This window comes from Amborella trichopoda, chromosome 11 (genome assembly GCF_054954075.1).
Source record: "Amborella trichopoda isolate Santa Cruz 75 chromosome 11, AtrichopodaSantaCruz75HAP2 v2.0, whole genome shotgun sequence".
NCBI lineage: Eukaryota > Viridiplantae > Streptophyta > Magnoliopsida > Amborellales > Amborellaceae > Amborella > Amborella trichopoda.
Genome location: NC_142346.1, coordinates 289,618 through 311,762, shown reverse-complemented (window position 1 = coordinate 311,762; position 22,145 = coordinate 289,618). Strand labels below are relative to the sequence as shown.

General features: G+C 41.9%; 1 protein-coding gene across 3 annotated transcripts in view; it reads right to left on the bottom strand.

Annotated features, from left to right (window-relative positions):
- The window catches only part of LOC18441479 (Phototropic-responsive NPH3 family protein), a 28,758-nt gene extending 13,928 nt beyond the window's left edge, over window positions 1-14,830 (bottom strand). Inside the window, exon 1 of one of the 3 annotated variants that reach the window (XM_011627690.3) lies at window positions 13,933-14,830. In XM_011627690.3, the coding sequence (XP_011625992.1) occupies window positions 13,933-13,982 (50 nt within the window). In that variant the 5' untranslated portion in view covers window positions 13,983-14,830. Of the gene's footprint in view, window positions 1-13,704; window positions 13,802-13,932 lie in introns of those variants that run through there. The other 2 variants (XM_088851870.1, XM_088851868.1) reach the window with 2 other exon arrangements.
- Between the last annotated feature and the right edge of the window lie 7,315 nt (window positions 14,831-22,145).

Sequence of the window (22,145 nt, the reverse complement as noted above, 5' to 3'; positions counted from 1 at the left end):
TTCATCAATACTCAATAGCATTTCCTATTCAGGTTTTATATTAGTGTCCTAAGCACCACGTCCCTATGCTTATTGGTAAATCCTAGCCGCACCTTAGTGGGTGTTGGCACAAGGGTGAGAAGGATCAAACCTTCACATTCATTCATAGTCCACTCCCCTACTTCCAACCCTTGTTTGAGCTCCACCATGAGATGAGATAAACGTAAAAGGTTCATCACAACCCTGACAAATTATGCCCTTAGTTATCACCAAAATATCTCGTGTTGGGATTTGTGGCCATTTAAAGGCCATTAGCTCTTGGTTTTCTATTGTAGCCGAGCATCTTTTTATGAATACTCGTGTCTTTTCAACATTCCGAGTTGTAGTGGGAGTATTGGGTTCTATGTGATTTAAAGCAATATATGACATGTCATATTGAGAGTGCTCTTTGGAACAGGCTTGATTCAGCAGGCTCTTGTGAGTTAGAGCAGGCTAGCAAACTTACTGCACTATGGACTCTTGCCTCGATTGTGAGGTCCAGGGCCTTGGCTTATAGAGTCTTATCCACACCACAAGACTAGCTTGGGTTTAAGATGCATCTGCTGGAGAGGATTTCAAAAATACCTCATCATGGCTGGTCGAGTCCAATGGTGGTTAAGGTTTATCACTCAGAGGATGTATAGGTCTTTGTGTGAAGAATACAGCTAGAAAGGGCAAGGGACTTAACCTTGACATTATCATTCTTCACGGAGTGCATGCATGACTTTCAAATTGACCTTGTATTAGTTCAAACTTCGAAGTCCTAGACATGGATCAGTGTATGTATGAGCTGGAGAGAGCCTCCTTAGTACATGTATTCATATCAAAGGCAGGTAGGAAAAAGTCATAATCGATTTTCGTTGGATACGACTTGTCCTTAAGGGAAGCACCTGAAATCCTAGATACGCTTATGGCATATCTACTAATTGGCTAGCTTTGATTGGCCAATCATGAACCCCTTGCATGAGATGACTTGTGAGTCATGGGGTTAGTTTGAGGGCAGGTAGTATTTATGTATGTTATCTTGGAGTGTCTAATAGAAAAGGAACTTTTACTCCCATGGCATGCTCAATCTTCTAATGAAATATTTGCAGGGTTTCCCAAGGATGTTTAAGGAGAATAAAATAAAATAGTTTCGAAGTTTTCCATTTTAATCACCTCAATTGCGTTTAATGATTTAGTAAAACACATCAAAAAAAAAAAAAAAAGAGAATGTTAACTTTGTATTGATAAAGAAAGGAATTTACATGAAGACGAATCTACCTACGGCATCCCACATATTGGGTGCTCAAAATACAATTTGGAAATAAAATTTTGTTTTAAATCAAGAGCAATTTTGGAATTAAATTTTTGTATTTGTAAGAGCCAATTTGAAGGGTTTTTTGTATACATATAGAATTGTACGAACTATCAAAGGATCAAATTTACAAGCCACACTATGAAGTTGTGGGAGAGAGTGATTGAGCAACGGCTAAGACATGAAACGAGTGTATCACAAAATCAGTTCGGTTTTACGGCAGGCAGGACAACAATTAAGGTTATTCTCCTACTTAGCCAAATAGCCTGAGAAGTTTAGGGAGAAGGAGAAAAAAAAAGAACCTCCACATGGTCTTTATTGATTTAGAGAAAGCATAAGATAGGGTAGTACCTAGAGAGTTAATTTGGTAGGTGTTGGAAAAGAAAGGAGTCTCTAAAGTATTTATCAACATGATGAGATATGTAAGAGGGAGCGCTAACTAGTGTGGAACAACTAATGGAGAGACAAACAAGTTTCAATGATAATAGGCCTACACCAAAGGTCAGTGTTGAGGCTATATCGCTTTTTTTGGTTATGGATGAGTTAACTAGGCATCTACAAGATGAGGTATTGTAGTGCATGTTGTTCGCAGATGACATAGTTTTGATTGATGAGACTAAGACGGCGTCAATATAAAGTTAGAACTTTAAAGGTAAGTTATGGAATCTAAAGGTTTTAAAATTAGCCGAACTACGACAGGATATATGAATGGAAGTTTAGTAATAATAGGAGTATAAACGAGGTAGTAGTCAAGATTGATGGCCAAGAAGTACAGAAAGAGGTTATTTTCGATATCTGGAGTCGATAATCCATGAGAATGGAGAGATTGAGGAAGATGTCGCACGAAAAATTACTGATGGATGGGTGAAGTGAAGACGTGCTTCTGGTGTTTTATGTGATCGACGCATATCAATGAAACTGAAGAGGAAGTTTTATAGGACAACTATAAGACTAGCCATACTCTATGGGACGCAACGTTGAACAGTCAAGAAACAACATATCTATAGAATGAGTGAAGTTGAGATGAAGATGTTGAGATGGATGAGTGGCTAGACAATAAAGGATAGAATCTAGAATGAACATATCTGAGGGAATTACATTCGCAAAAATAGATGAAGAAGAAGCGACTGCCGTTTAGTAGGTGGTTTACCCCCTTAGACTGGAACCGAATCTACAGACTTCACTCGCATGCTCCACCATCTCGGAGTGTCCACACCCCCTCCTCTCCTCCCCCTTCTACCCCTGCGGTACAATCTCTCATCTTTCCCGAAGCAGCACTGCCCTCTAACAGTGCTCCTATCTCTGGTTCTCCGACCCGAACTTCCTCTAAGCCGTCCTTCGCACAAGTGGTTCAAACCCCACTAGCTGCCAATGCAGGGTGCTTAGTGCCTTCTCCCCCCTTGCTACTACCACCCCCGCCTCCCCTCCTATGTTCGCCCTTCATACCCCTTACGCCTGCCGAGGTTTCAGCCCCCCTTGCTGCAAACTTGCGAGCCTCTTTGGTGGCCTTTTTTCGTCCTAGAGGGGATGATTTTAAAGCCATTGAAAGATGGGGACAACGGGTCTGGAAAGAGCCTAACCTTGGGTGCAAGAGTTTATCCAATGGCTTTGTCCTTCTCACATATCCGCCTGTGGAAAGTGCTCGCTCTACTCTGCAATCTACCTCTCCTTTGTTTGTTTAAAGGGGCGATGCTTTCCCTCTGGGAATAGGTTACTTTAAGCCACTGAGATTCTGGCTCACAGTGTCTAACATTCCCCTTCACTCTTGGTCCACCTTCACCTTTAGGAAGCTAGTCGTTGCATGTGGGCACTTGGTAAAGATCCATTGGAAATCTCTTGAATTCCTCCCCTTTGGCTCTATCCATCTACTCTTGGAAACCCTGGACCCTAGCCTTATTCCGACTTTCCTCTAGATTGAGGTTGATGGTATGTTCTACCGCACTCTGACTTCCTGGACCCTGGCTTCTCCCCCTTCCCCCTTTTTCGTTCCACTTGCAAAGCAGCCGATGCTAGCGAGTCAGTCGTTTCTGACTGGAAAGTGGTTTTCAGCAAGCGCCACGACCGGCAATGCCACCAGCAGATAGGGCTCAAGCCTTACAGGGCGGCTCGTCCAAGGTTCCCACCTACCACTGGTCAACAGTCGATACAAAGTACGTGGAGCCCCCACCAGTACCCTATTGAAGTCCCTGAAGGACGCGTTGCAGCCTTTTCCTCTCCGATTGCCCCTGACGTTAGCCCCAACCTCGTCTCAGCTGCCCCCGAACCTAGGTCCTATGATTCCCCTCTTTCTGCCAAGCCAGCTTTTTGTTCGTCCGAGCCTTGTACGAGTGTTCCCACTTGGGAGGTATTTAAGTCCAGACCAAGAAAGGAGATAATGGTCAACGCTGAACCTTTTGCTTCGGGCCTGCCACCTGTATTAATGGAGGTGTCAGGGTCGTCTCATCAAGCCCCTTAGGCTTCGTCTTTGCCCTCGGCCTCTCGGGCCTGGTCAGACCTTTGGCCCACCTCCCCTCCCATGTTCGTTGCTGATCCCTTGCCCACCCCGACCTGCTTTCTCGACCCAGCCCCTCCTTCTCCCCCAACCACATCCACACCTCCCCTGGTGACACCCGTCTCCTCCCACCTACCTGCCTCGGGGTTGCTTCTCGCCTCGTTGTCTCTCGTCCTCCCTGCTAACCCTTTTGGGGACACTTGTCCTCCATCAGTAACCGCCCACATCGAGATTTCTTTCACCTCTTCTACCCCTTTTTCCATCCCTTTTCTCCCTCCCTCTCTGTCCCCGCTTTCTCGCACACTACCTTTTTTGGCGGCAAGTTCTCCACCCTTATTCTTCCACCCTTTGACGAAACTCCTCTCTCTCCTCTCCCCCTCATCTCCCTCTCACCTCCTCCCCTTGAGCAGCCACGACCACCGCTAGTTGATAGTCAACCCCTGCTCCTTGAGCCTGTAGACCGCCCGTCTACTGGTTCCTCTACCCTGTCAGTGCTCCCTCTCTCTTCTTCAAAGGTTCTTGTCTCGGTATCCAATCCCTTTGTTACCGCTTTTGGGGTTTCCAACCCCCCTTCCCCCTCTTCGCCCTTCCCTGCTTCTTCTTCTAGACCCTCATCGGCTATGGATTGGCATGTGGCTTCTGCAAGGATTCTTGTTGTTCGCTCTTTTGATCCTTCCCCGCCTGACCCTGAACTTTTAGCCTCTCTTCTTGCTCCCCACCTTAACACACTTCTATCCTCACACCCATTTGCCAGGTTAGGTTTGACCTTCTCCCTGGCTCGCTGCCCCACTCAGCCCAGGTAGGACCTCTGTACCCTTTTTACCTACACCATGCCCCTCTTGCTGCTCCCCACCTTGTTCCTGCTCCAATTCCGGCTACCTTTTACCGTGTTTCCCTCCCCTTCAACAACACGTTCCCCCAACTCTCTTACTCTCTAGCCCCTGCCAGCTTTGATCCCCTGTTTGACCTGCCCCCGAACCTGCTACCTCGATGTTCTCCTCTCATTCTTCTGCCCCGGACCCTGCGTCCCCTCTTGGTACACCTCTGTTACACTTGGACCTTCTACCCCCCTTCCCCCTTCAGTTGGAACCTCTGCCGTCACCCACCCTATCCCGTACTTCACTTTGCTCTAACCCTTTTGCTCCAAACCTTCCCTTGACCTCCTCAACCCTGAACCTTACCCTGCTCTACCTTTGGACCTGCACCCCTCATACCCTTTTGATCCCTCGCCTTCCCCTAATGCTAAACCTCATGCTGGGACTCTTTGGCCTCCACTTCGGCTGGTCAATCCCAGGCGCAAACCCCCCCCCTTCCTTAGTTGACTCTGCCTTTGTCGAAGGAATTGATCGAGGACAAGGGGACTTTACAGAACTACTCAGGGTGATGGGCTTTCCTCCTGAAAGCTCTGACGGTCCTTTCCACCATTTTTTCAAGGCCGATGCCCAGAGCCGCCTCAAGGTAAGAATCAAGGGATGAAGGGAGGTTCTCAACCTTTACTCCAGCATCAACTATGACAATAGGGTCCCCTCTAGACCACCTGGTCAATGGCCAGAATTCTATAGTTCTCAGAACTTCCCTTTGGGTAGAACTTGACCGAGTAGCTTCCCTCCCACATCCCATTTGGTGTTTGGGAGGGAATTTCAACATTACCATATGGTCATTTGAAAGGAACTCAAATTCCAATTATTCGTTGGGTATGACAGACTCCTCAGATTTCATCTCTAGAAATGAACTTCTGGACATTCCCCTTCAAGGTAATCTCTTTACCTGGTCGGACCACTCTTCTCATCCAAACCTTTCTAAACTGGACAAGTTCTTGCTGTCCCTGCCTTGGGACGAAGCCTTCTCAGGTTCGAACGCATTGGCGCTTCCCAAACCAACCTCGAATCACTATCCAATCCTTCTTGACACCCAACCTGTCCTGAGAGGGCCTAAACCTTCCAAGTTCGAACTGTCTTGGTTAGAAGACCCTACTCTAGCCTCACTTATTCCTCTCTGGTGGGAATCTTTTGCTCCCTTGGTCTCGGGAAGGGTAGGTTTCATCCTGCAATCCAAGATCCAGCACCTTAAAAGTCTCTTGAAGAATGGAGCAGGACCATTCCTGGGAATTTCTCCCTCTTGAAATTTTCTCTTCTCTACTCCATTCAGGAGCTTGAGAGCTTAGAGGAATCCCGACCCTTGTCCTCCTCTAAAATAAACCTCAGGTCTCAAAACAAGTTGGAATATTTTTCCATTCGTAAGAAAGAAGAAATTTTCTGGTTTCAAAGGTCCAGGGTTAAATGGCTATGCCTTGGAGATCATAACACTAGTTTCTTTCATCAGATTGCTAATTGTCAGCGTCAGGATAATACAATATCCCTTCTCAAAGTGGCCAATTCCATCTTGGATCAACCGACCGGACTAGGTGGAAGCAGTAGTTCTGGCCTTCTACCGAGACCTCTACTCGGCACCTTTAGACCCTAGACCTAGAATAGGGAACCTACAATTCCATTCGCTTCCTCACAATTGGATTCTTTGGTTGGAACACCCGTCCTCGCAAAGATAAAGTGACAGGGCCGGATGGCTTTCCAATAACTCCCTTCAAGGCCCTTCTAGGAGACTTTCTTTTTTTTTTATAAGAGTTAACTGTATTGTTATAAAGTGTTGTTGTACATAAAATGTTTAAAACCGAGAGTCCCTACTAGGCGGGACTCTCTGTAAAAAATAGGTCAGTCAACCCTGTACAAAATGGGCTTATAGATCTACCCGATTACACAAGATTTACAGTGAGATTACAAAAAATGGGCTTATAGTTTTGCCCCTTATTAAAGAGATTTGCTACTCCCTGTTCCCTCTGTAGTCCAAATCACAAAAGGAGCTGAATCGGGTTTGGTCTTCAACTTGAAGCCTAGCCGAGATCTACTACTCCATGTTCCCTCTATGGTCAGAATCAAAAAAGGAGCTGGACAAGGTTTGGTCTTCAACTTGAGCCCCGGCCTAACTCGTTTGACGTCCTTGAGGTATGCGTCCATAAGACGACCATATCCCTGCAAGTGTAGGCGATCTCATCAAAAATCAAAGCAAGATACCATGGAGGAGTGGAACTCCCTATCGCCCATGATAATATATTACTTGCGCCTCCCTCTACTATAAGGTTTTTTCCCCAAGACTGGTTGAAGTTTTTGATGCCCAAAAGAAGAGCCATTGCTTCGGCATACTGAGAATCTTGAAAGCCAAGATACTCGGAGTAGGTAAACAAAATTGCCTGATGTTGGTCTCTAAAACTCCTCCCTCTCCGGCATGACCGGGGTTTCCCAGAGAGCAACCATCGAATTTAAGTTTATTAACTCCTTCTGGGGGTGGTTGCCAATTGTGGGATCTTTGTGCCTTTCGCGGACAATGGTGCATGATGTTTTCCCAATGACTTATGAAGGTGTTTGCAGAGAACCTCGAGGAGATTCGGTGATTTGATGCCCATAAAGTTACTAAGTAAGTAACTTTGTGGAATAAGGCTGGACCTTCGGTAACAATTCCATGGAATATCCTGGAGTTTCTCTCTTTCCAGATAACCCAAACAATGGCTGCCAGGGCAGCCTTCCAAAGGGTTCATCCTGCCTTCTGCCAATGAGAAGCAGGGTAGAAAAATAACAGTTCCTTGATTGTCAAGGGCATAACCCATTGAACCCCACAGATCTGCAACATTTGACCCCAGATTTCATGGACCATATTGCAATGAATAAAGAGATGAGAGTAGAGTTTGATTCTTCTTCGCACTGACACAAGACGCATCTGTTGGGAATGGGAATCCCTCTCTTTCGGAGCTGATCCACTGTAAGAGGCCTTTGGGATCCCAATATCCAATTAAAAGACTGCACTTTGGGAGGTGCTATAGTAGACCAAACCTTGGATAACACCGAAGGGGGGTTAAGTGGGAAAGTGGGGGGTTGTATAAGTCTTTTGTAGAAAGAGGCCACCAAGAAAATACCTGAGGGTGCAAGAGACCATACCAACAAGTCCCTCTCTTGTGTTGAAATGAAAGAATTAAAATACCTGAGGGTGCAAGAGACCATACCAACAAGTTCCTCATCCGAGAGGTTTCTTCTGAAAGAGGGATTCCCCTCCCTTCGGTTTCCCACCACTACCCACTGCCATTTCTTCTATAACAGTAGCCTCTTTGTTCGAGACAATGGAGTAGAGGGAGGGGTAGAGGTCCCTTAAGGGAGTGTGTCTGAGCCAGATATCTGACCAGAAGCGCACTCTTATTCTCTCCCTTGGACGAAATCTGATAAAGTTCGTGAAAAGTGAGAAGGAAGATGTGAAAGACCTCCAAGCTCCTGAGGCCTTGTTGAAATGTCTCTTCTCTGGCACCCAAGTGCCTTCGGAGATCTTATATTTTTGGCGTAAGACCTGGGCCCAAAGGGAATCAGTTTGGTAGCAAGACGCCACCACCATGTTCCTAAGAGGACCTGATTATGTTTCTTAGGATCCTGATCCATAGGCCCCCCTGTTGTTTGGGTAAGCAAACTTTTTCCCAAGAGATTAAATGGAATTTTGTTCTCTCTACTTGGCCTAACCAAAGAAAATTTCTCATAAGTTGTTCCAGCCGGTTAGCCACAGAGATTGGCATTTGGAACAGAGACATGAGGTAAACCAGAGCATTGGCTAGGGTTGCTTTGATCAGAGTGGTACAGCCAGCCTGAGAAAGGTATCTCCCTTTCCACCCCGCCAAACGCCTATCAACCTTGTCTAAAACGTGTGACCATTGTCCCTTTTTAGGTTTTCCAAAACCTAAAGGCAAGCCAAGGTACATTGTATGAAGTTCCTCACCTTTGCATTCCCACATCAGGATTAGCTCCCTGATTTCGGCGCTGGAGATTTCTACCCCCATTATTTTTTATTTTTCTATGTTGACTTAGAAACCAGTGGGCCTCTTGGAAGCATTTAAGGTACAACCTCAAATTTTCGACTTCTTGTGAAGATGCGTCTAAGAATACCAGTGTGTCGTCTATGTACTGCAGATGAAACACAATAGGGCCTCGAAGAGAGGTTTTGAAGCCCGAGAGAAGACCAGCCTGGTACAAACGGGAGATTCTGGGAGACTTCAGGATGGACTTCTTAAACTTCTTTGAAGAATTTCACCACAGGGGCATACTGCATAAAGCGATGAATGCGACATTCATTGCTTTGGTCCCGAAAGTCGAAGGAGCCAAGGAAGTGAAGGATTTTAGACCGATTAGCCTGGTCAACTCCTCCAACAAGATCCTCTCAAAAGTTCTGGTATCGAGGTTGAAAGAAGTGCTACCTTTCGTCATCTCCCTATCCCAAAGTGCTTTCATTAAGGATAGACTGATTCTAGACAGAGTCCTAGTAGCACACAAGTGCCTTCATTCTAGACATTTACAGAAAAAACCAGGCCTCATATTCAAGATTGATTGGGAGAAGGCCTACGACCACGTAGATTGGTCGCTCTTGGATGAAACCATGGGTAGAATGGGGTTTGGGGACCGTTGGAGAAGGCGGATGAGGGGCTGCTACTCAAACACCCACCTCTCCATTCTGATCAACGGTTCTCTTAAAGGTTTTTTCCCCTCTTCTACAGGTCTTCACCAAGGAGACCCTCTGTCCCCTTTTCTCTTTTCTATTGTAGCCGAAGTTTTCAGCCAATCGATCTCCCGCTTGTACCAGAAGGGCCTCTTGAATGGGTTCAATCGCAGTACGAGGGGACGTACGGTCTCCCACTTGCAATACACCGATGACACTCTGGTGGTCATTGATGCCACCCTAGAGGATGTTGAATGACTTCGCATGTTCCTCAGGTGTTTTGAGTTTGGCACTGGCTTCAAAGTAAATATGGTGGAAAAGTCCTCTATGATAGGGGTCTCTCTCACCCCTGAGGAAACAAGAGCCTCGATTCCAGATTGGCAAGGTAAGGTGAAGGATCTCCCAACCAGCTATCTGGGGATGCCTCTGGGCATTGGTAAACCCAAGAAGAGACAGTGGTCAAACATTATTGATAGAGTTGACCGCCAGCTAGCCGGTTGGAAAGGGAGGTTCCTGTCTTTTACGGGAAGAAAAACCCTCATAAAGACAACTCTATCCAACACCCTCGTCTACTCATGTCTCTCTTTCATATGCCTGCAGCAGTAGCCAATCGATTGGAACAGTTGAAGAGGAACTTCCTCTGGTCAGGGGACTCTAAGTCAAAAAAGATCCACCATGTTGCCTAGGACAGAGTATGCCTACCTAAACATCACGGAGGGTGAGGGATTCGCTCCTTGAGAAAACAAAATATGGTTTTGTTGGGAAAATGGTGGTGGCGACTGACGAATAATTCGAACCTGCTCTAGACACAAGTGCTTCCCTGCAAGTATAAAATCCCTACCGATGCCTGGCTGCCGAAGGGGAGGTCATCTAGTAGGTCTTCGGGGGCCTAGAAATCCGTCCCGTCGACCCTATCTAAATTTAAACAGTTCATTCGGTTCCACCCGAGGGCTGGTAGTAGGGTTCGATTCTGGTCTGACCTCTGATTGGGCCACACACCCCTTAAGGTACAATACCCCTCTTTGTTCTTGCTCGCCACCAACCCTTCTTCCTGGATCTCGGAAGAACTACAGGTTGCCAGAAACGGTAGGTTATGGAACCCTTCTTTTAGGCGCTCTCTCTCTGATGCCGAACTCCTTGATTTTATATCCCTCTCTGCCTTGCTCCATGAAACTTTCCTCACCCTTTCCGGGTCGGATAGAATCATTTGGACCCCAGCTGCCTCGGGCTCCTTCTCGGTTTCTTCCTTCTACAAAATTCTGCTTGAACCCCCAACCCACCTCTACTTTGTGGTGTCCAAGATTTAGTCCTCAATAGCGCCCCGAAAGTGCAAGCTTTCAATTGGATAGCAGGCTTTGAAAGAGCGCTAACTGTGCACCACTTTCAGCACAGGGGAATTCCTATCCCGAATCGATGTGTTATGTGCCTCAACGAAGAAGATAACCATCCTCACCTCTTCATTCATTGTGACTTAGCTCATAACCTGTGGAGCAGGCTCTTGAGCCTTTTTGGCTTGGCTTGGGTAATGCCCACCTCTATCTCTGCCCTCTTCAACTTAGCCAAGGACTCCCTTTGGCCCAAAGCTGGTAGGATCCTTTGGAAGGCATCCATAGAGGCCACCATATGGGTCCTGTGGACAAAAAGGAATGCAAGGATCTTTCGAGGAGTCAAAAGTAAAACCTCTGCTCTGTTTCACAAGATTCATATTCTAGTGATCCTCTGAGCCACTAATCACAAGGTCTTCAAGGATATCTCCTCCTCCTTGTTCCTTTTGAACTGGCAACAAGTTCTCCTGGTTCAACATCGTCGCCCCGCTAGGCATAGTGGTTGGTCCCCTTCTCCACCTGGTGTAGTTAAGTTTAATTTCGACGGGGGTTCCTCTGGTGTAGGGGGGGTTTTTAGAGATCACCAAGGGAACACCCTAGCATCTTTTTCAAAACACATCAACCAGGCTGATTCACAGCTCACTAAATCTCTGGCTCTGCTCACGGGTCTCAAGTTGTTCAATCTTGAGTGGGGCCAACCCCTGCTGATGGAAGGGGATGCGCGCAATATAGTTTCTTGGGCCGTTGGTCTAGTTACCCCTCCCTAGTACCTCGCCCCTATTTATGACGAGATCTCTCACCTTTGCAGGGCTACAATCATCTCCTCTCATGGACACATATTTGGAGGAATCAAATGACCTGGCGGACCACCTAGCTAAGGAAGGAGCGATCGCACAAGTCGTGGCCACTTTTTAGTTCTTGGGCACCCTAATTTTCAAAGCTGCGACTTCTTTTGGCCTTTGGGTTTGCTTTTTTCTGTTCACCCTCTTTTGGTTCTACATCTCTCTACAACCCCTGTTATTGCCTGCTTTTGTACATCGGTGTTAAGGATGCTGTTATAAGACCCTCATTTTTTGTACAGGACCTCTTCTTAGAGGTTACCTCATTTTTTGGCTAAGAGACCCGGCTTGTGGGCACTATCTATGGACCCTTGTATTTCGTTTCCCTTTTAATTTAACGATAACTTTATAAAAAAAAAAAACATATCTGAGGGAATTTAGAGGTGGCTCCGAGGGAAATTAGGCTAAGTTGGGCTAGACATGTGCAGTATCGACTTAAAACAACACCAGTTAGGAGGGGCGATTTGGTTCACATGGAAGGCCTAAAAAGGCAAGGGGAAGGCCCAAAAGGAAATGGATGGAAGTAGTTAGAAGAGATATGGTGACTTATGATCTGACTGAGGGTATGGCCCTTGAAAGAGTGGAACGGTGGAACATAATTCACTAGCCGATCCCAAACAATCGAGATAAGGCTCAGATGGTGATGATGATGATGATGATGATGATGATGGAGATTGGGTGGGAGACACGAGTGGGCCCTATTTTAGGGCCCACGCTAATGCCAAGAGAGCCGCATGGAGCCCATTGGCCATGGGGACACAGCACTCATCCCTCGGATAGAAAGTGTATGGAGGCCTTTCTTGATCAAGGAGGTGCATACCCAAACTGAGCTTCTAGATGGAATATTGGAATCTTATTCCATGTATGGTTACTTTGTGTTTTTATTTTTTTAAATTCAATTGAGGTGATTAGAATCCTAGTTAGTAAGAATGTAATAGAGGGAAATATTCTATTTTGGAAAGATTTAGTAATGGAAACTTTAGTTAGTTAAGGAAATCTAATTCTGGTGTTTCTAGAATTGGAATTCTGTGGAAATTGGATCATTGTGGGAGGAGTCCTACTAGGGGTGTGATTCCAGCCCTTGGATCATTATGGCTGACCTAGGCTTGACAGTTGAGATTATAGCTCTCTCATCACTTAGATCCTATACATGTCGAAGACAAAATCCTGAATTCCAATCCAGTTCCTACACGTCTATTTAAAGGGACACCCACCTCTATTGCAAATCACAATCTTTCCTGAGGGTTTAAGACATTGAGAGGATGAGAGAGAAGTGCATGGAGGGCAGGGAGCCTTAAGCGAGTATTTTGTGAAGCTTTAGGAAGAGAAACATGAGGAGAGAGCTGGCGGTCCATGGAGAGTTCTATGAGGGTTGAATATTTAGAAGAGGGAGATCCATGGAGAGTTCTACGAGGGTTGAATATTTAGAAGAGGGAGACAAAGACATGTAGGTAGAAGGCTTTCAAGTTGTCAACACAGTTGAATATACATTTCCCTAACTAATTTGCTGCCGTCAACAACAGGGATGTTGGATCCAAACATCGATAATCGACTAAAAGCGCCTGAGGGCGATCTCACAGATATCCCTATCATTCTAAACATCATCCAACACAAAAACCAGAGGACTCCATGATCCCTAGGCAAGTGCCAAGACCCTAAACCCATGACACCTGAAAATGTAATTTCTTTCTTGTGGTTGATGAACTTTAACATGACTAAACTCCTAAGCCCCTCCTTATGGTGTTCCTGCTATACCTCAAAATAACAAGCCCCAACTAAGATTACATTTAGAAAGTTGTGCCTCTGACTACATGCATCAGGCACCCGACACCTACACCCATCTCAGTAAAGCTAGAGAAACAAACTAAAGCCTTCAACAGCTAGAATCTCCCCTTGTTTTGTTGTGTTTTGTGTGTGTGTGTGTGTTTGTGTGTGTGAAGTAAGTGATCACTGCCAGAAATTGATGAGAAAAAGTCAGAAAAGTTGAGGCGTGCATGTATCATCATATTGAACCCTTGAGGGGCTCCTACCACATTGCAGCTTCAACCCTAATTCAACACTACTGTTGGATGAGGCAAGAATAAATCAGAGGGTAAATTACTGTCACCACATATATTATATACTTTAGCATATAGAAGCATACAGACTCCGAGTAGATCCCTTTTGAAGAGGATAAAAACATGACCAGGTAAAACGAAGAAGACATCTGAAGACCTCAAAAGAGCTGTGGAGATATTAAGCTACAATAGCCAAAGAAGGGGGAGAGAAACAGTTCTCTATGAGGGCTCAAATTTAAAATCAGCAGCTTCCAAAGGTGGGGAGCCATAAAAGCCACGAGGGCAAGGAAGCCATGAGGGCTTTGTTCACTGGCACCATGGAATTGAGAATCTATGAGAATTAGGAAAGTGAAACAACAGAGAGTGTCTATGTGAAGATGCATACCAGTGATTGCCTTGCTGATAGAAGCCGTGATCCTTCCTCATAGGCGCCATGACGGCCACAGCGATGAAGAGCTGTCGACGGTGGGGAATCAGGGCAAGGATGAGAGAGGCAGCAGCAACATCCCCTCTGATCTTGGATTCTGAGAATGCATTTTTGGTTGCAGAGAAGAGAGCAATGGCATGCCATATAATACAATGAGGAGGAGGAGGAGGAGGAGGAGGAGGAGAAGAAGAATAGGGAGGGAAAAGAAGGGTGGGTGCTGACGAATAATACAACCAAAGAGCGGGGGGGCCATGAAAGGCAAGGCATGAGAACCCAAATATGGCAATTACATTTAATTTTTAATTAAATGCGGCCCACCACTGGTGCAGTAAGAGCCTGCCCGGCCATGCGCGCTGCATGATAAGGTTAATTACAACAAAACAAACTGTGCTTCGCTGATTTCTTCTTTTGCCAATCTCTCTCTGTTGATTCTTTGACAAAGGAATAAACCCCACTCCACCCTTTTTCTCTCTCTGTAAGTCACCATCTGCCCAATAAATAATGGTCTCATTTTTTTGTGGGGACTGAGCTGACGGAGCCCAAAACCTCTCTCTCTCTCTAAAAAAAAAAAAAAAGTTCCCTGCTCTCTCTTTCTCTGTATCTAAATTTAACAATTTAATTAATTGTGGTTTCAGAGGGAGAAATGAAATGATTTGCGCAACAGGCTTTTCGATCACACTGCTCTCTCTCTCTGTAAAGTTGGGTTTTACAGCGTGGCATTCCACCTGGCTGCATCATCTCTCCTCCTCCCCCTTCGATCTTAACAGAACACGCACTTTCCCTCTCCGCGTTACAAAGTCGCTCTCTCTCTCTCTAACTCTTCGACAAGTATCTAGGACTGAATCCGACTTGACCTAATCGGATCCGATTTAAAAACAATAATATCTATAAATTTAGTTACATAATTGAAAAAAAAGTTAAACTGTTGATGATGTATTTAATTATATTTTGGTATAAAAAAAATATTATTAAATTCCGACCGGTCCTGAACCCGATTGGATTCGAACACAAACCGAAATAGTAAATAGTGCTTTTCGGTCTAAAATTTCAACTCGGATCTAATCCACCGGGTCCACATTTTACTCATACTCAACCCAAATTAGGTCAGGCCCCGGGTGGGTTGGGTCCGGGTTCATTACCTCTTTCTCTCTCTCCCTCAAGTGAGTGAGTGTACGTGCCTGCGTCTCATGATGGATACTGCATAAACTGGTAAAGGCAGCCATTGCCTCGACATTCCTTTGCTGGATGTCCTGCTTCAAGGGTGACAAACAATGTGGATGCCATTATCCTCTCTCTCTCTCTCTCACGCACAATATGCTTGTCATTATCCTCTCTCTGTGCATGTCATTATCCTCTCTCTCTTATCCTATCATTAATCTTCCTCTTTCTCTTTTTCTTTGGTTTTTTTTACTTCAACGGCTATGCCACACAAAGAGGAAAAAAATATACAACAGTTTATGGGCCTGTGGGAGCTATGTTCCATTTACTCTTACAGTAAATTCTAATCTATGGTTAATTTTAGAATCTGACTTTTTTAACCTATAGAATAACCTCAAAACAGAAAAATTCCAAAAATGATAATAATACTTGTCAGAGACCGTCTCTTAACTTGACGGTGACATTTAAGTGTTGAAAAACTTAAAATTTAATTTTTTTAAAAAAAATAAAAATAGTAATATGATGATTACTATGTAGATTACCAAAGATTTTAGGTCAAAATTTCTCCCAAGTAGTCTTCTGCATGAGGAAGTAGATGGACAGGGTATGCTCCCGCAGGAACATAAGGGAGAGATCCAGGTAGCGGTGTATACCACTTTGGGGAGAAGTTATCAGCTCCATAATCATAAGATTGATCGGGGTGGCATTGTATACCTCAATGTCCTCAAATTTGCTTCTCGACCGAAGAGGACAAATCTTTTGGATTTTAGGCCAAGACTCAAAGCAAAGCGTGGTGTTGTTGCTTCGATAAAATTTGGTCTATTTTGAGCTGCTACAGTCATATTCGAGCCGATTCGAACGAAACTTCAACTTATTTGGCCGAAGCAAATAAATATCTATCTAAAATTATTTTTTTATTATTTTTATATATAAATATCTAGTTTATTTATATTAAAAAATGTTCAAAGTCTTCCCTCAAATCGGCCAAAGTATTGAATTGGTTCATTTTCCTCACCAAACTGAATAAGGCTTTGAAGTGAATCTCACAACATTGGTATACACAACAAAACAATGTGATAGACTGATAGGGACTCTTTCTCACCAAACCAAAGAAGGCTCCTAAGCGAATTTAACAACATTGGTATACAGAACAAAACAATGTGATAGACTGATAGGAACCCTTAGGACGCATTTGTTTGACTAAAAGATATCTTTCATAAAGAAAAATTATTTTATTTCTTCTGAAAATAGAATGTTTTATTTTGGAAGGTTTAAATAAGTTATGGGTCATGTGTTTGATAACTTGCTCGAATGTTAAAAAAGCTATGGGTATTGTGTTTGATAACAAATATTTATTAACAACATAAATATAAATATAATATATATATATATATATATATATATATAATATAGTTTTCATATTTTAAATTAATATATATTTGTATTAACAATATAAATAAAAATAGACAATATATATAACATAATATAATATAGTTTATATATATTATTAATATATATCTATGTTATATATTATATCTTGATTATATATAATATAATATAAATACAAATTGCACTAAAAAAATAAATATAAATATATAATGTAATATAATATTATATAATATATTATGTTGTAAATGGTTAAGGGCATGCTTTCTGTATTTCCCCTACAACATAAGACTTATATATTTCCCCTTATCCAACTCTCCATTGTGAATGAAGGGCTAAGATTGCCCCAATCATAATGTCATGTATTTACACTATTTTATTTTAAATTATTTCTATCAAATATTTTGACGCCAAATTTTAGACGTCCAATCCTCTATGAAACTCTCACTTGTAAAAAATTGTAAAAAAGCATATTCCCAATAAAATAAAATGAAACTTTCATGGGTATTTTGATTATTATATTTTATTGAAAAATTATTTTTAACATTTTTTTTAGGTGCGCCCTAATGAGAAGATGACACATACCAAATTTCACATTTATACAATTTGTATAAAAAAATTAAAAATAAAATATTATGAGGCGTCAGATTCAAGATGAAACGATGAGTGGCTTACTTTATGAAAACTATTCGGCTGGATGGTAGGAGAAGCATAGATCTTCTATGCTATATGGGAAAGGTAGAAACCTTTCCCAATAGTTAATAGTGAATAGTGGCAAAAAAAAGTTATGAAATACTAAGTTAAGAACTTAAACTTTTATATTTTAACGAGTAAATAAAAATTTTATTGGAAGATATCTTTTATAAGAAAATGAAAGTTATTGTGCGTCAAACGCATAACTTTCACCGATTTGAAAATCTTTCAGCTAAACAATCACGTCCTTAATGTTCTATTTGCGACTAATGTGTTCTTAGAATAACCGTCCCTTATCTGAATACGCAACATGCCGTTTGTCATGGTCTCTTTGCATCCCAGTGTTTTCACCACGTGCTTGCTATTACTTGGCATCGCCATTATCCACCATTATCCATCATGAAAGGGGTGTTTTCATATAATTGATATCAAGGTTAATTGCAAACTTTGTTTAATGAAAATTTGAGAATGGTTGGTTTTTATTTTTCTATGAGATTTGCTTACTGCTTTTTACCCAATTTTTTTGGGTTTTTTGGTTCTTGTTAGTCCTTTTTCTTTGGTTTTTTTTTTTTACTCTTTTTTCTTTTGGTTTTTGTTTACACTTTTTCAATTTTCTTTAGTTTTTTGTTTGGTGATTTTTACCCAATTTTGCTTCTTCTTTTTTTTACCCAATTTTTTTTGCCTTTTTGTTTATTGGTTTTACAACTATGTTACTTGGTTTTTGTTTACTTTTTTTACCCCATTTGTTTTTGTTTTGGTAACTGTTTTTTCTTTTGCCCAGATTTATTGGGTTTTGTTTATTGTTTTTACTCAATTTTTTATAGATATTTGATTTACTGTGAAGGTGAATTTGGTGAAGGTGAGTTAGGAAAGCGTTTCAGACATCCATAAGCTAAGGTTTTGCTTGTTTTGAACAGGGAAACGGCAGATTAGTGGGCAATGGAGATGTTTCTCTCTGTCATTACCTTTACAATGGTCCAATTCATCCTCAAGGCCAAGCATTCAGTGGGAGAGAGGGGCCCGAGAGATGGGAAAGGGGTTTGGGTCATGGTGGTAGCACCCCACACCCTAGTTACACCTTGTGGTTGTCATTCTCATTGCTAACACTACCCCACTAATACATTCTTAAAGCTAATTAATTTTGATGTAAAATGTTCTTAAGATTATCTCAAAATCTATTTTTATATCTAATTATAAAATTTTAAATTTAAAAAATGGTTAAAATCAAATAAATCTATAAACATGAAAATCTTAAAAATATACGATATAGATAATATCTTGCAAAGTGCACTATTTTTTAGACAAAATCTTTTTATTTTTCATGGTCATACATCTCAATGTCGAGATGATCAATCAAAAGGCTTTTCAACATTAAAACTATCTTTTCCTATGGATTTTTTAAGCGCATCCGTAGTTCTACATTATACGGTTTCATCCTTATATAAACTTTTTCCTCTCTAAAAACCCTTTGTTTCCTAATTTCCAAAAACCCATTCTTTCACTGCATAGATGTTGTGAGGTAATGGCTATCCAGGCAAATTAACGATCCAAATATATAATTACATATCACAATAATATATAATTCAAATCAACGATCCAAATTAACGATCCGACCAATTCTTCTCGTGAGAATCCGGAATAAAAAAAATTAAAAAAAATTGAAAAATTAAAAAAATTACAAATGTCAGAATTGGGGATTGAGTCGGTCCGAATAGATGTTCCCTAAAAAAATCTAACCAGCCATCAGACAAATCCTTAGTTTCAACCAATAAATGGTTCAATTACCATTGGTTTGTGATCTGGATCATGCAATTTCGATCCAAAGGGTTGATCCAGGTTAGGATTAACCCGTCTTAAAATACGGGTTTCCAATCAGATTAAAAATCGAGCTCAAATGGGAAAAACCCCCAAAAAAATTCAAACCTTTTGATTTCTTCGAATTGGACTCTATATCAAAAGGCTTTCATAAAGATATATAACAAGGATGAACGGCAAAAACAAAAAACAAAAAAAGCTCGATTCCAAAGAATCATTGAAACACAACAAAGAATCTAGAAAGTGGAGGACCAAGCATGAAAACAAACAGCCAAATCTCAAAATTTTCATTTCGCCGCTTCTATACAAATCTAGGTGAGGAATCAAAAATTAAGAAACTCCGCAAATTTCCATGAAACCATTGAAAAAAAGGGAAGAAACTGAAAAAAATTCATTATGGAGTTTTCTGACATATACAGGAGCGAATCACTGATTCCAACCATAAATCGAGACGATCCCACATATTCCCGATCCAAATAACTGATTCTCAATCCAGATTGGCTTTTCTTAAAGATTTTGATGATAATGATGATAATAATATTGACTAGAAGTCTCCATTTCTTCATTAGTTATTTGCTCAGGGTGCAAATAAATTCTCACCTGAGTAGAGATCGGAAATTAGATTATGAAGTGTAAACACATGAGGAATTGTTTGCAATAATATTGTTACATTTGGTACAAAAAAATCACAATCACTCGAAACCGTGAAATATGAAATCAAGCAGTCAATTTTTACATAAAATTTGAAAACATATATCATGCTTTTGAGTGCAAACCAGGGCGCACTTCCAGCCACCCAATTTTACATGACAGCTACGAATAGTTGTGCGCTTCTTGTACCAAAGTTCAACAGTCATATTGTATAGCTTCCTAAATGCATCGAACACCCAGCCTACCCACTGCCATGCAAATTGACAATCTTTACTGTGTTTGTCTTATACACATTATAGACCAGTTTGTGTTCCAGTTACAAGTCCTTCAAATCATAAGTGAGATGAAGTGTAGAGAATTAAGAAAATATTTGAACTGTCAAAATCACCACAAAAGTAATGTTCCCATTTAAAGGCGATGCCTTCCTCTCCCAAGCGTCATCAACTTTCGCCTGCCTCCAGGATCAAAAGAGTACACTAAAAGCAAAAAAAAGACCTGTAATATCAGAGCACCCACAATTTTATGGATGTATCATACAAGTTTACACACGTAGATGATGAACACACTTGGAAAGTTGAAAGAGCAACCTACAATTCTATGGGTTCCAACTGATGTCCTGGAAGTTGTGGCTCTTTTTTTTTTTTGCCCTTTTGAAATTCTAGAAGTTAAAGGTTCCATGCTTGGACATCAAGCATTAACAACAACATTCATAGTCTTGCATGGAATACCCATGTAATTTATCAGAACTTCATCATATCCCAATTTGGAAGAAGATGCCATTTATGAAAATCCTTCAAAGTAACTATGAATTAAGTAAATTAGATGTGCATAGGATTTAGAGCTTTAATCAAGCGCGGCAGTCCTGTAGATCAAAAATATATGGATACCTCATGTGGATGCTTCCTCAGATGACCCTCCTCTAGCTTTCCTCTCCTTCCATCTAGCCCAGATCCATCTTAGAACCATGAAACCACCAAGAGCATAAACCTGAGGTAAAAAATTATTTGAGACATTGATAAGGAGAAAAATAAAATTCAATAAGAAAAAAAAAATTGCATTAAGATGGTTGAGCTAAATCCGAATTTTATTTAACTGTCACAACCATTAGCTACTATGGCAACTTTGGAACGAAAGCAGCCTATTAGAATCCTGGGGCAAATGGTAGTGTCAAGAGAAGCACATCCAGACTAGGACTGCACAAATAATCCAGCAGCCGTTGGAACACCAAGCCCACTTCAGCAGCTTGGGTCTCACATTGGATTCCTTGAAATATTCAATCTACGATCTACTTCAGCTTTTCCTCTTTTCCTTCGTTCTTGAAAATCCCAATAATATACACCGAAATTCCAGCATCCAATTATATTCTAACTCAACAGATACAGTACCAATGAGGGGCTCGGTATTCAGTTGGTTCTCTCCTTTCGGGCCCAAGTCGGTACACAATCATTCTTTATTTAAAACAGTATCGAGAATGATAAGAACAACATTAAATTATCTTGCCCACTTTTGACACTCTTAAAATCCTTGATATAAAACAATTTTTAATTTTATCAAATAAAGCTGAAACATTGTGAATGGATATATCAAGCTAGCCTATATTAAGTAACTATATAAAGGTTTAGTGGGAAAGTATGTCAAATGCCCTGTAGTGATTTGCATTGGTGAAGGTGTGCTGTAATACCATGACAGTGAGAAATCCATAGTCACAAAAGCATCAGAGAAAAATCAATGGTCAGACAGTGATGGGGAGAGAGTAGGACCAGCTGGAATGCATCATGACTCCAGAGGTGGGTGTCCATCCCACTTTCTCAACATCATCGTCTAACCATTGATTGCACAATGATGACCCTTGTGAATTACGACTACAGATTTCCCATAGTGACAGGGATTATAGTATACTTCCCAAAAATGCATGAGAACAAACAAAATATATGTTATTTACTGATGAACTAATATATGTTATTCTGAACAACACATACTTTTTTTTGTCTTCCTTGCTATATCACAAGAAGAAAATAAACAATCTGAAACCAGGGGGCATAAGCCCTAATGTTGAAAGGAAAGCATAAATTATAAACAGGAAAAAAGCTGCATTCAAGAATCTCTGACCATTCTCCCTCAAGAGCTAGGGAATCTGACTGAGCATGAAGAAGAAGAAGGGCCATAACTCGGTGCTGGTCCCGGCCTACGCAGGGTCCCGAGAGGGCTGAGATGGAAACGGTCCTAACCTTTGGCTTTTTGCCTACGCAGGGTCCCGGGAGGGCTAAGATGGAAACGGTCCTAACCTTTGGCTTTTTGCCTACGCAAGGTCCCGGGAGGCTGAGATGGAAACGGTCCTAACCTTTGGCTTTTTTATGCACAAAGTGGCCGCTCTAAGGACTCGAACCTGCACTCTTTCTAAGGACTCGAACCTGCACTCTTACGCTGGCTACCCGATCCTTTTACCATCACACCAAGTGACGGCCCCA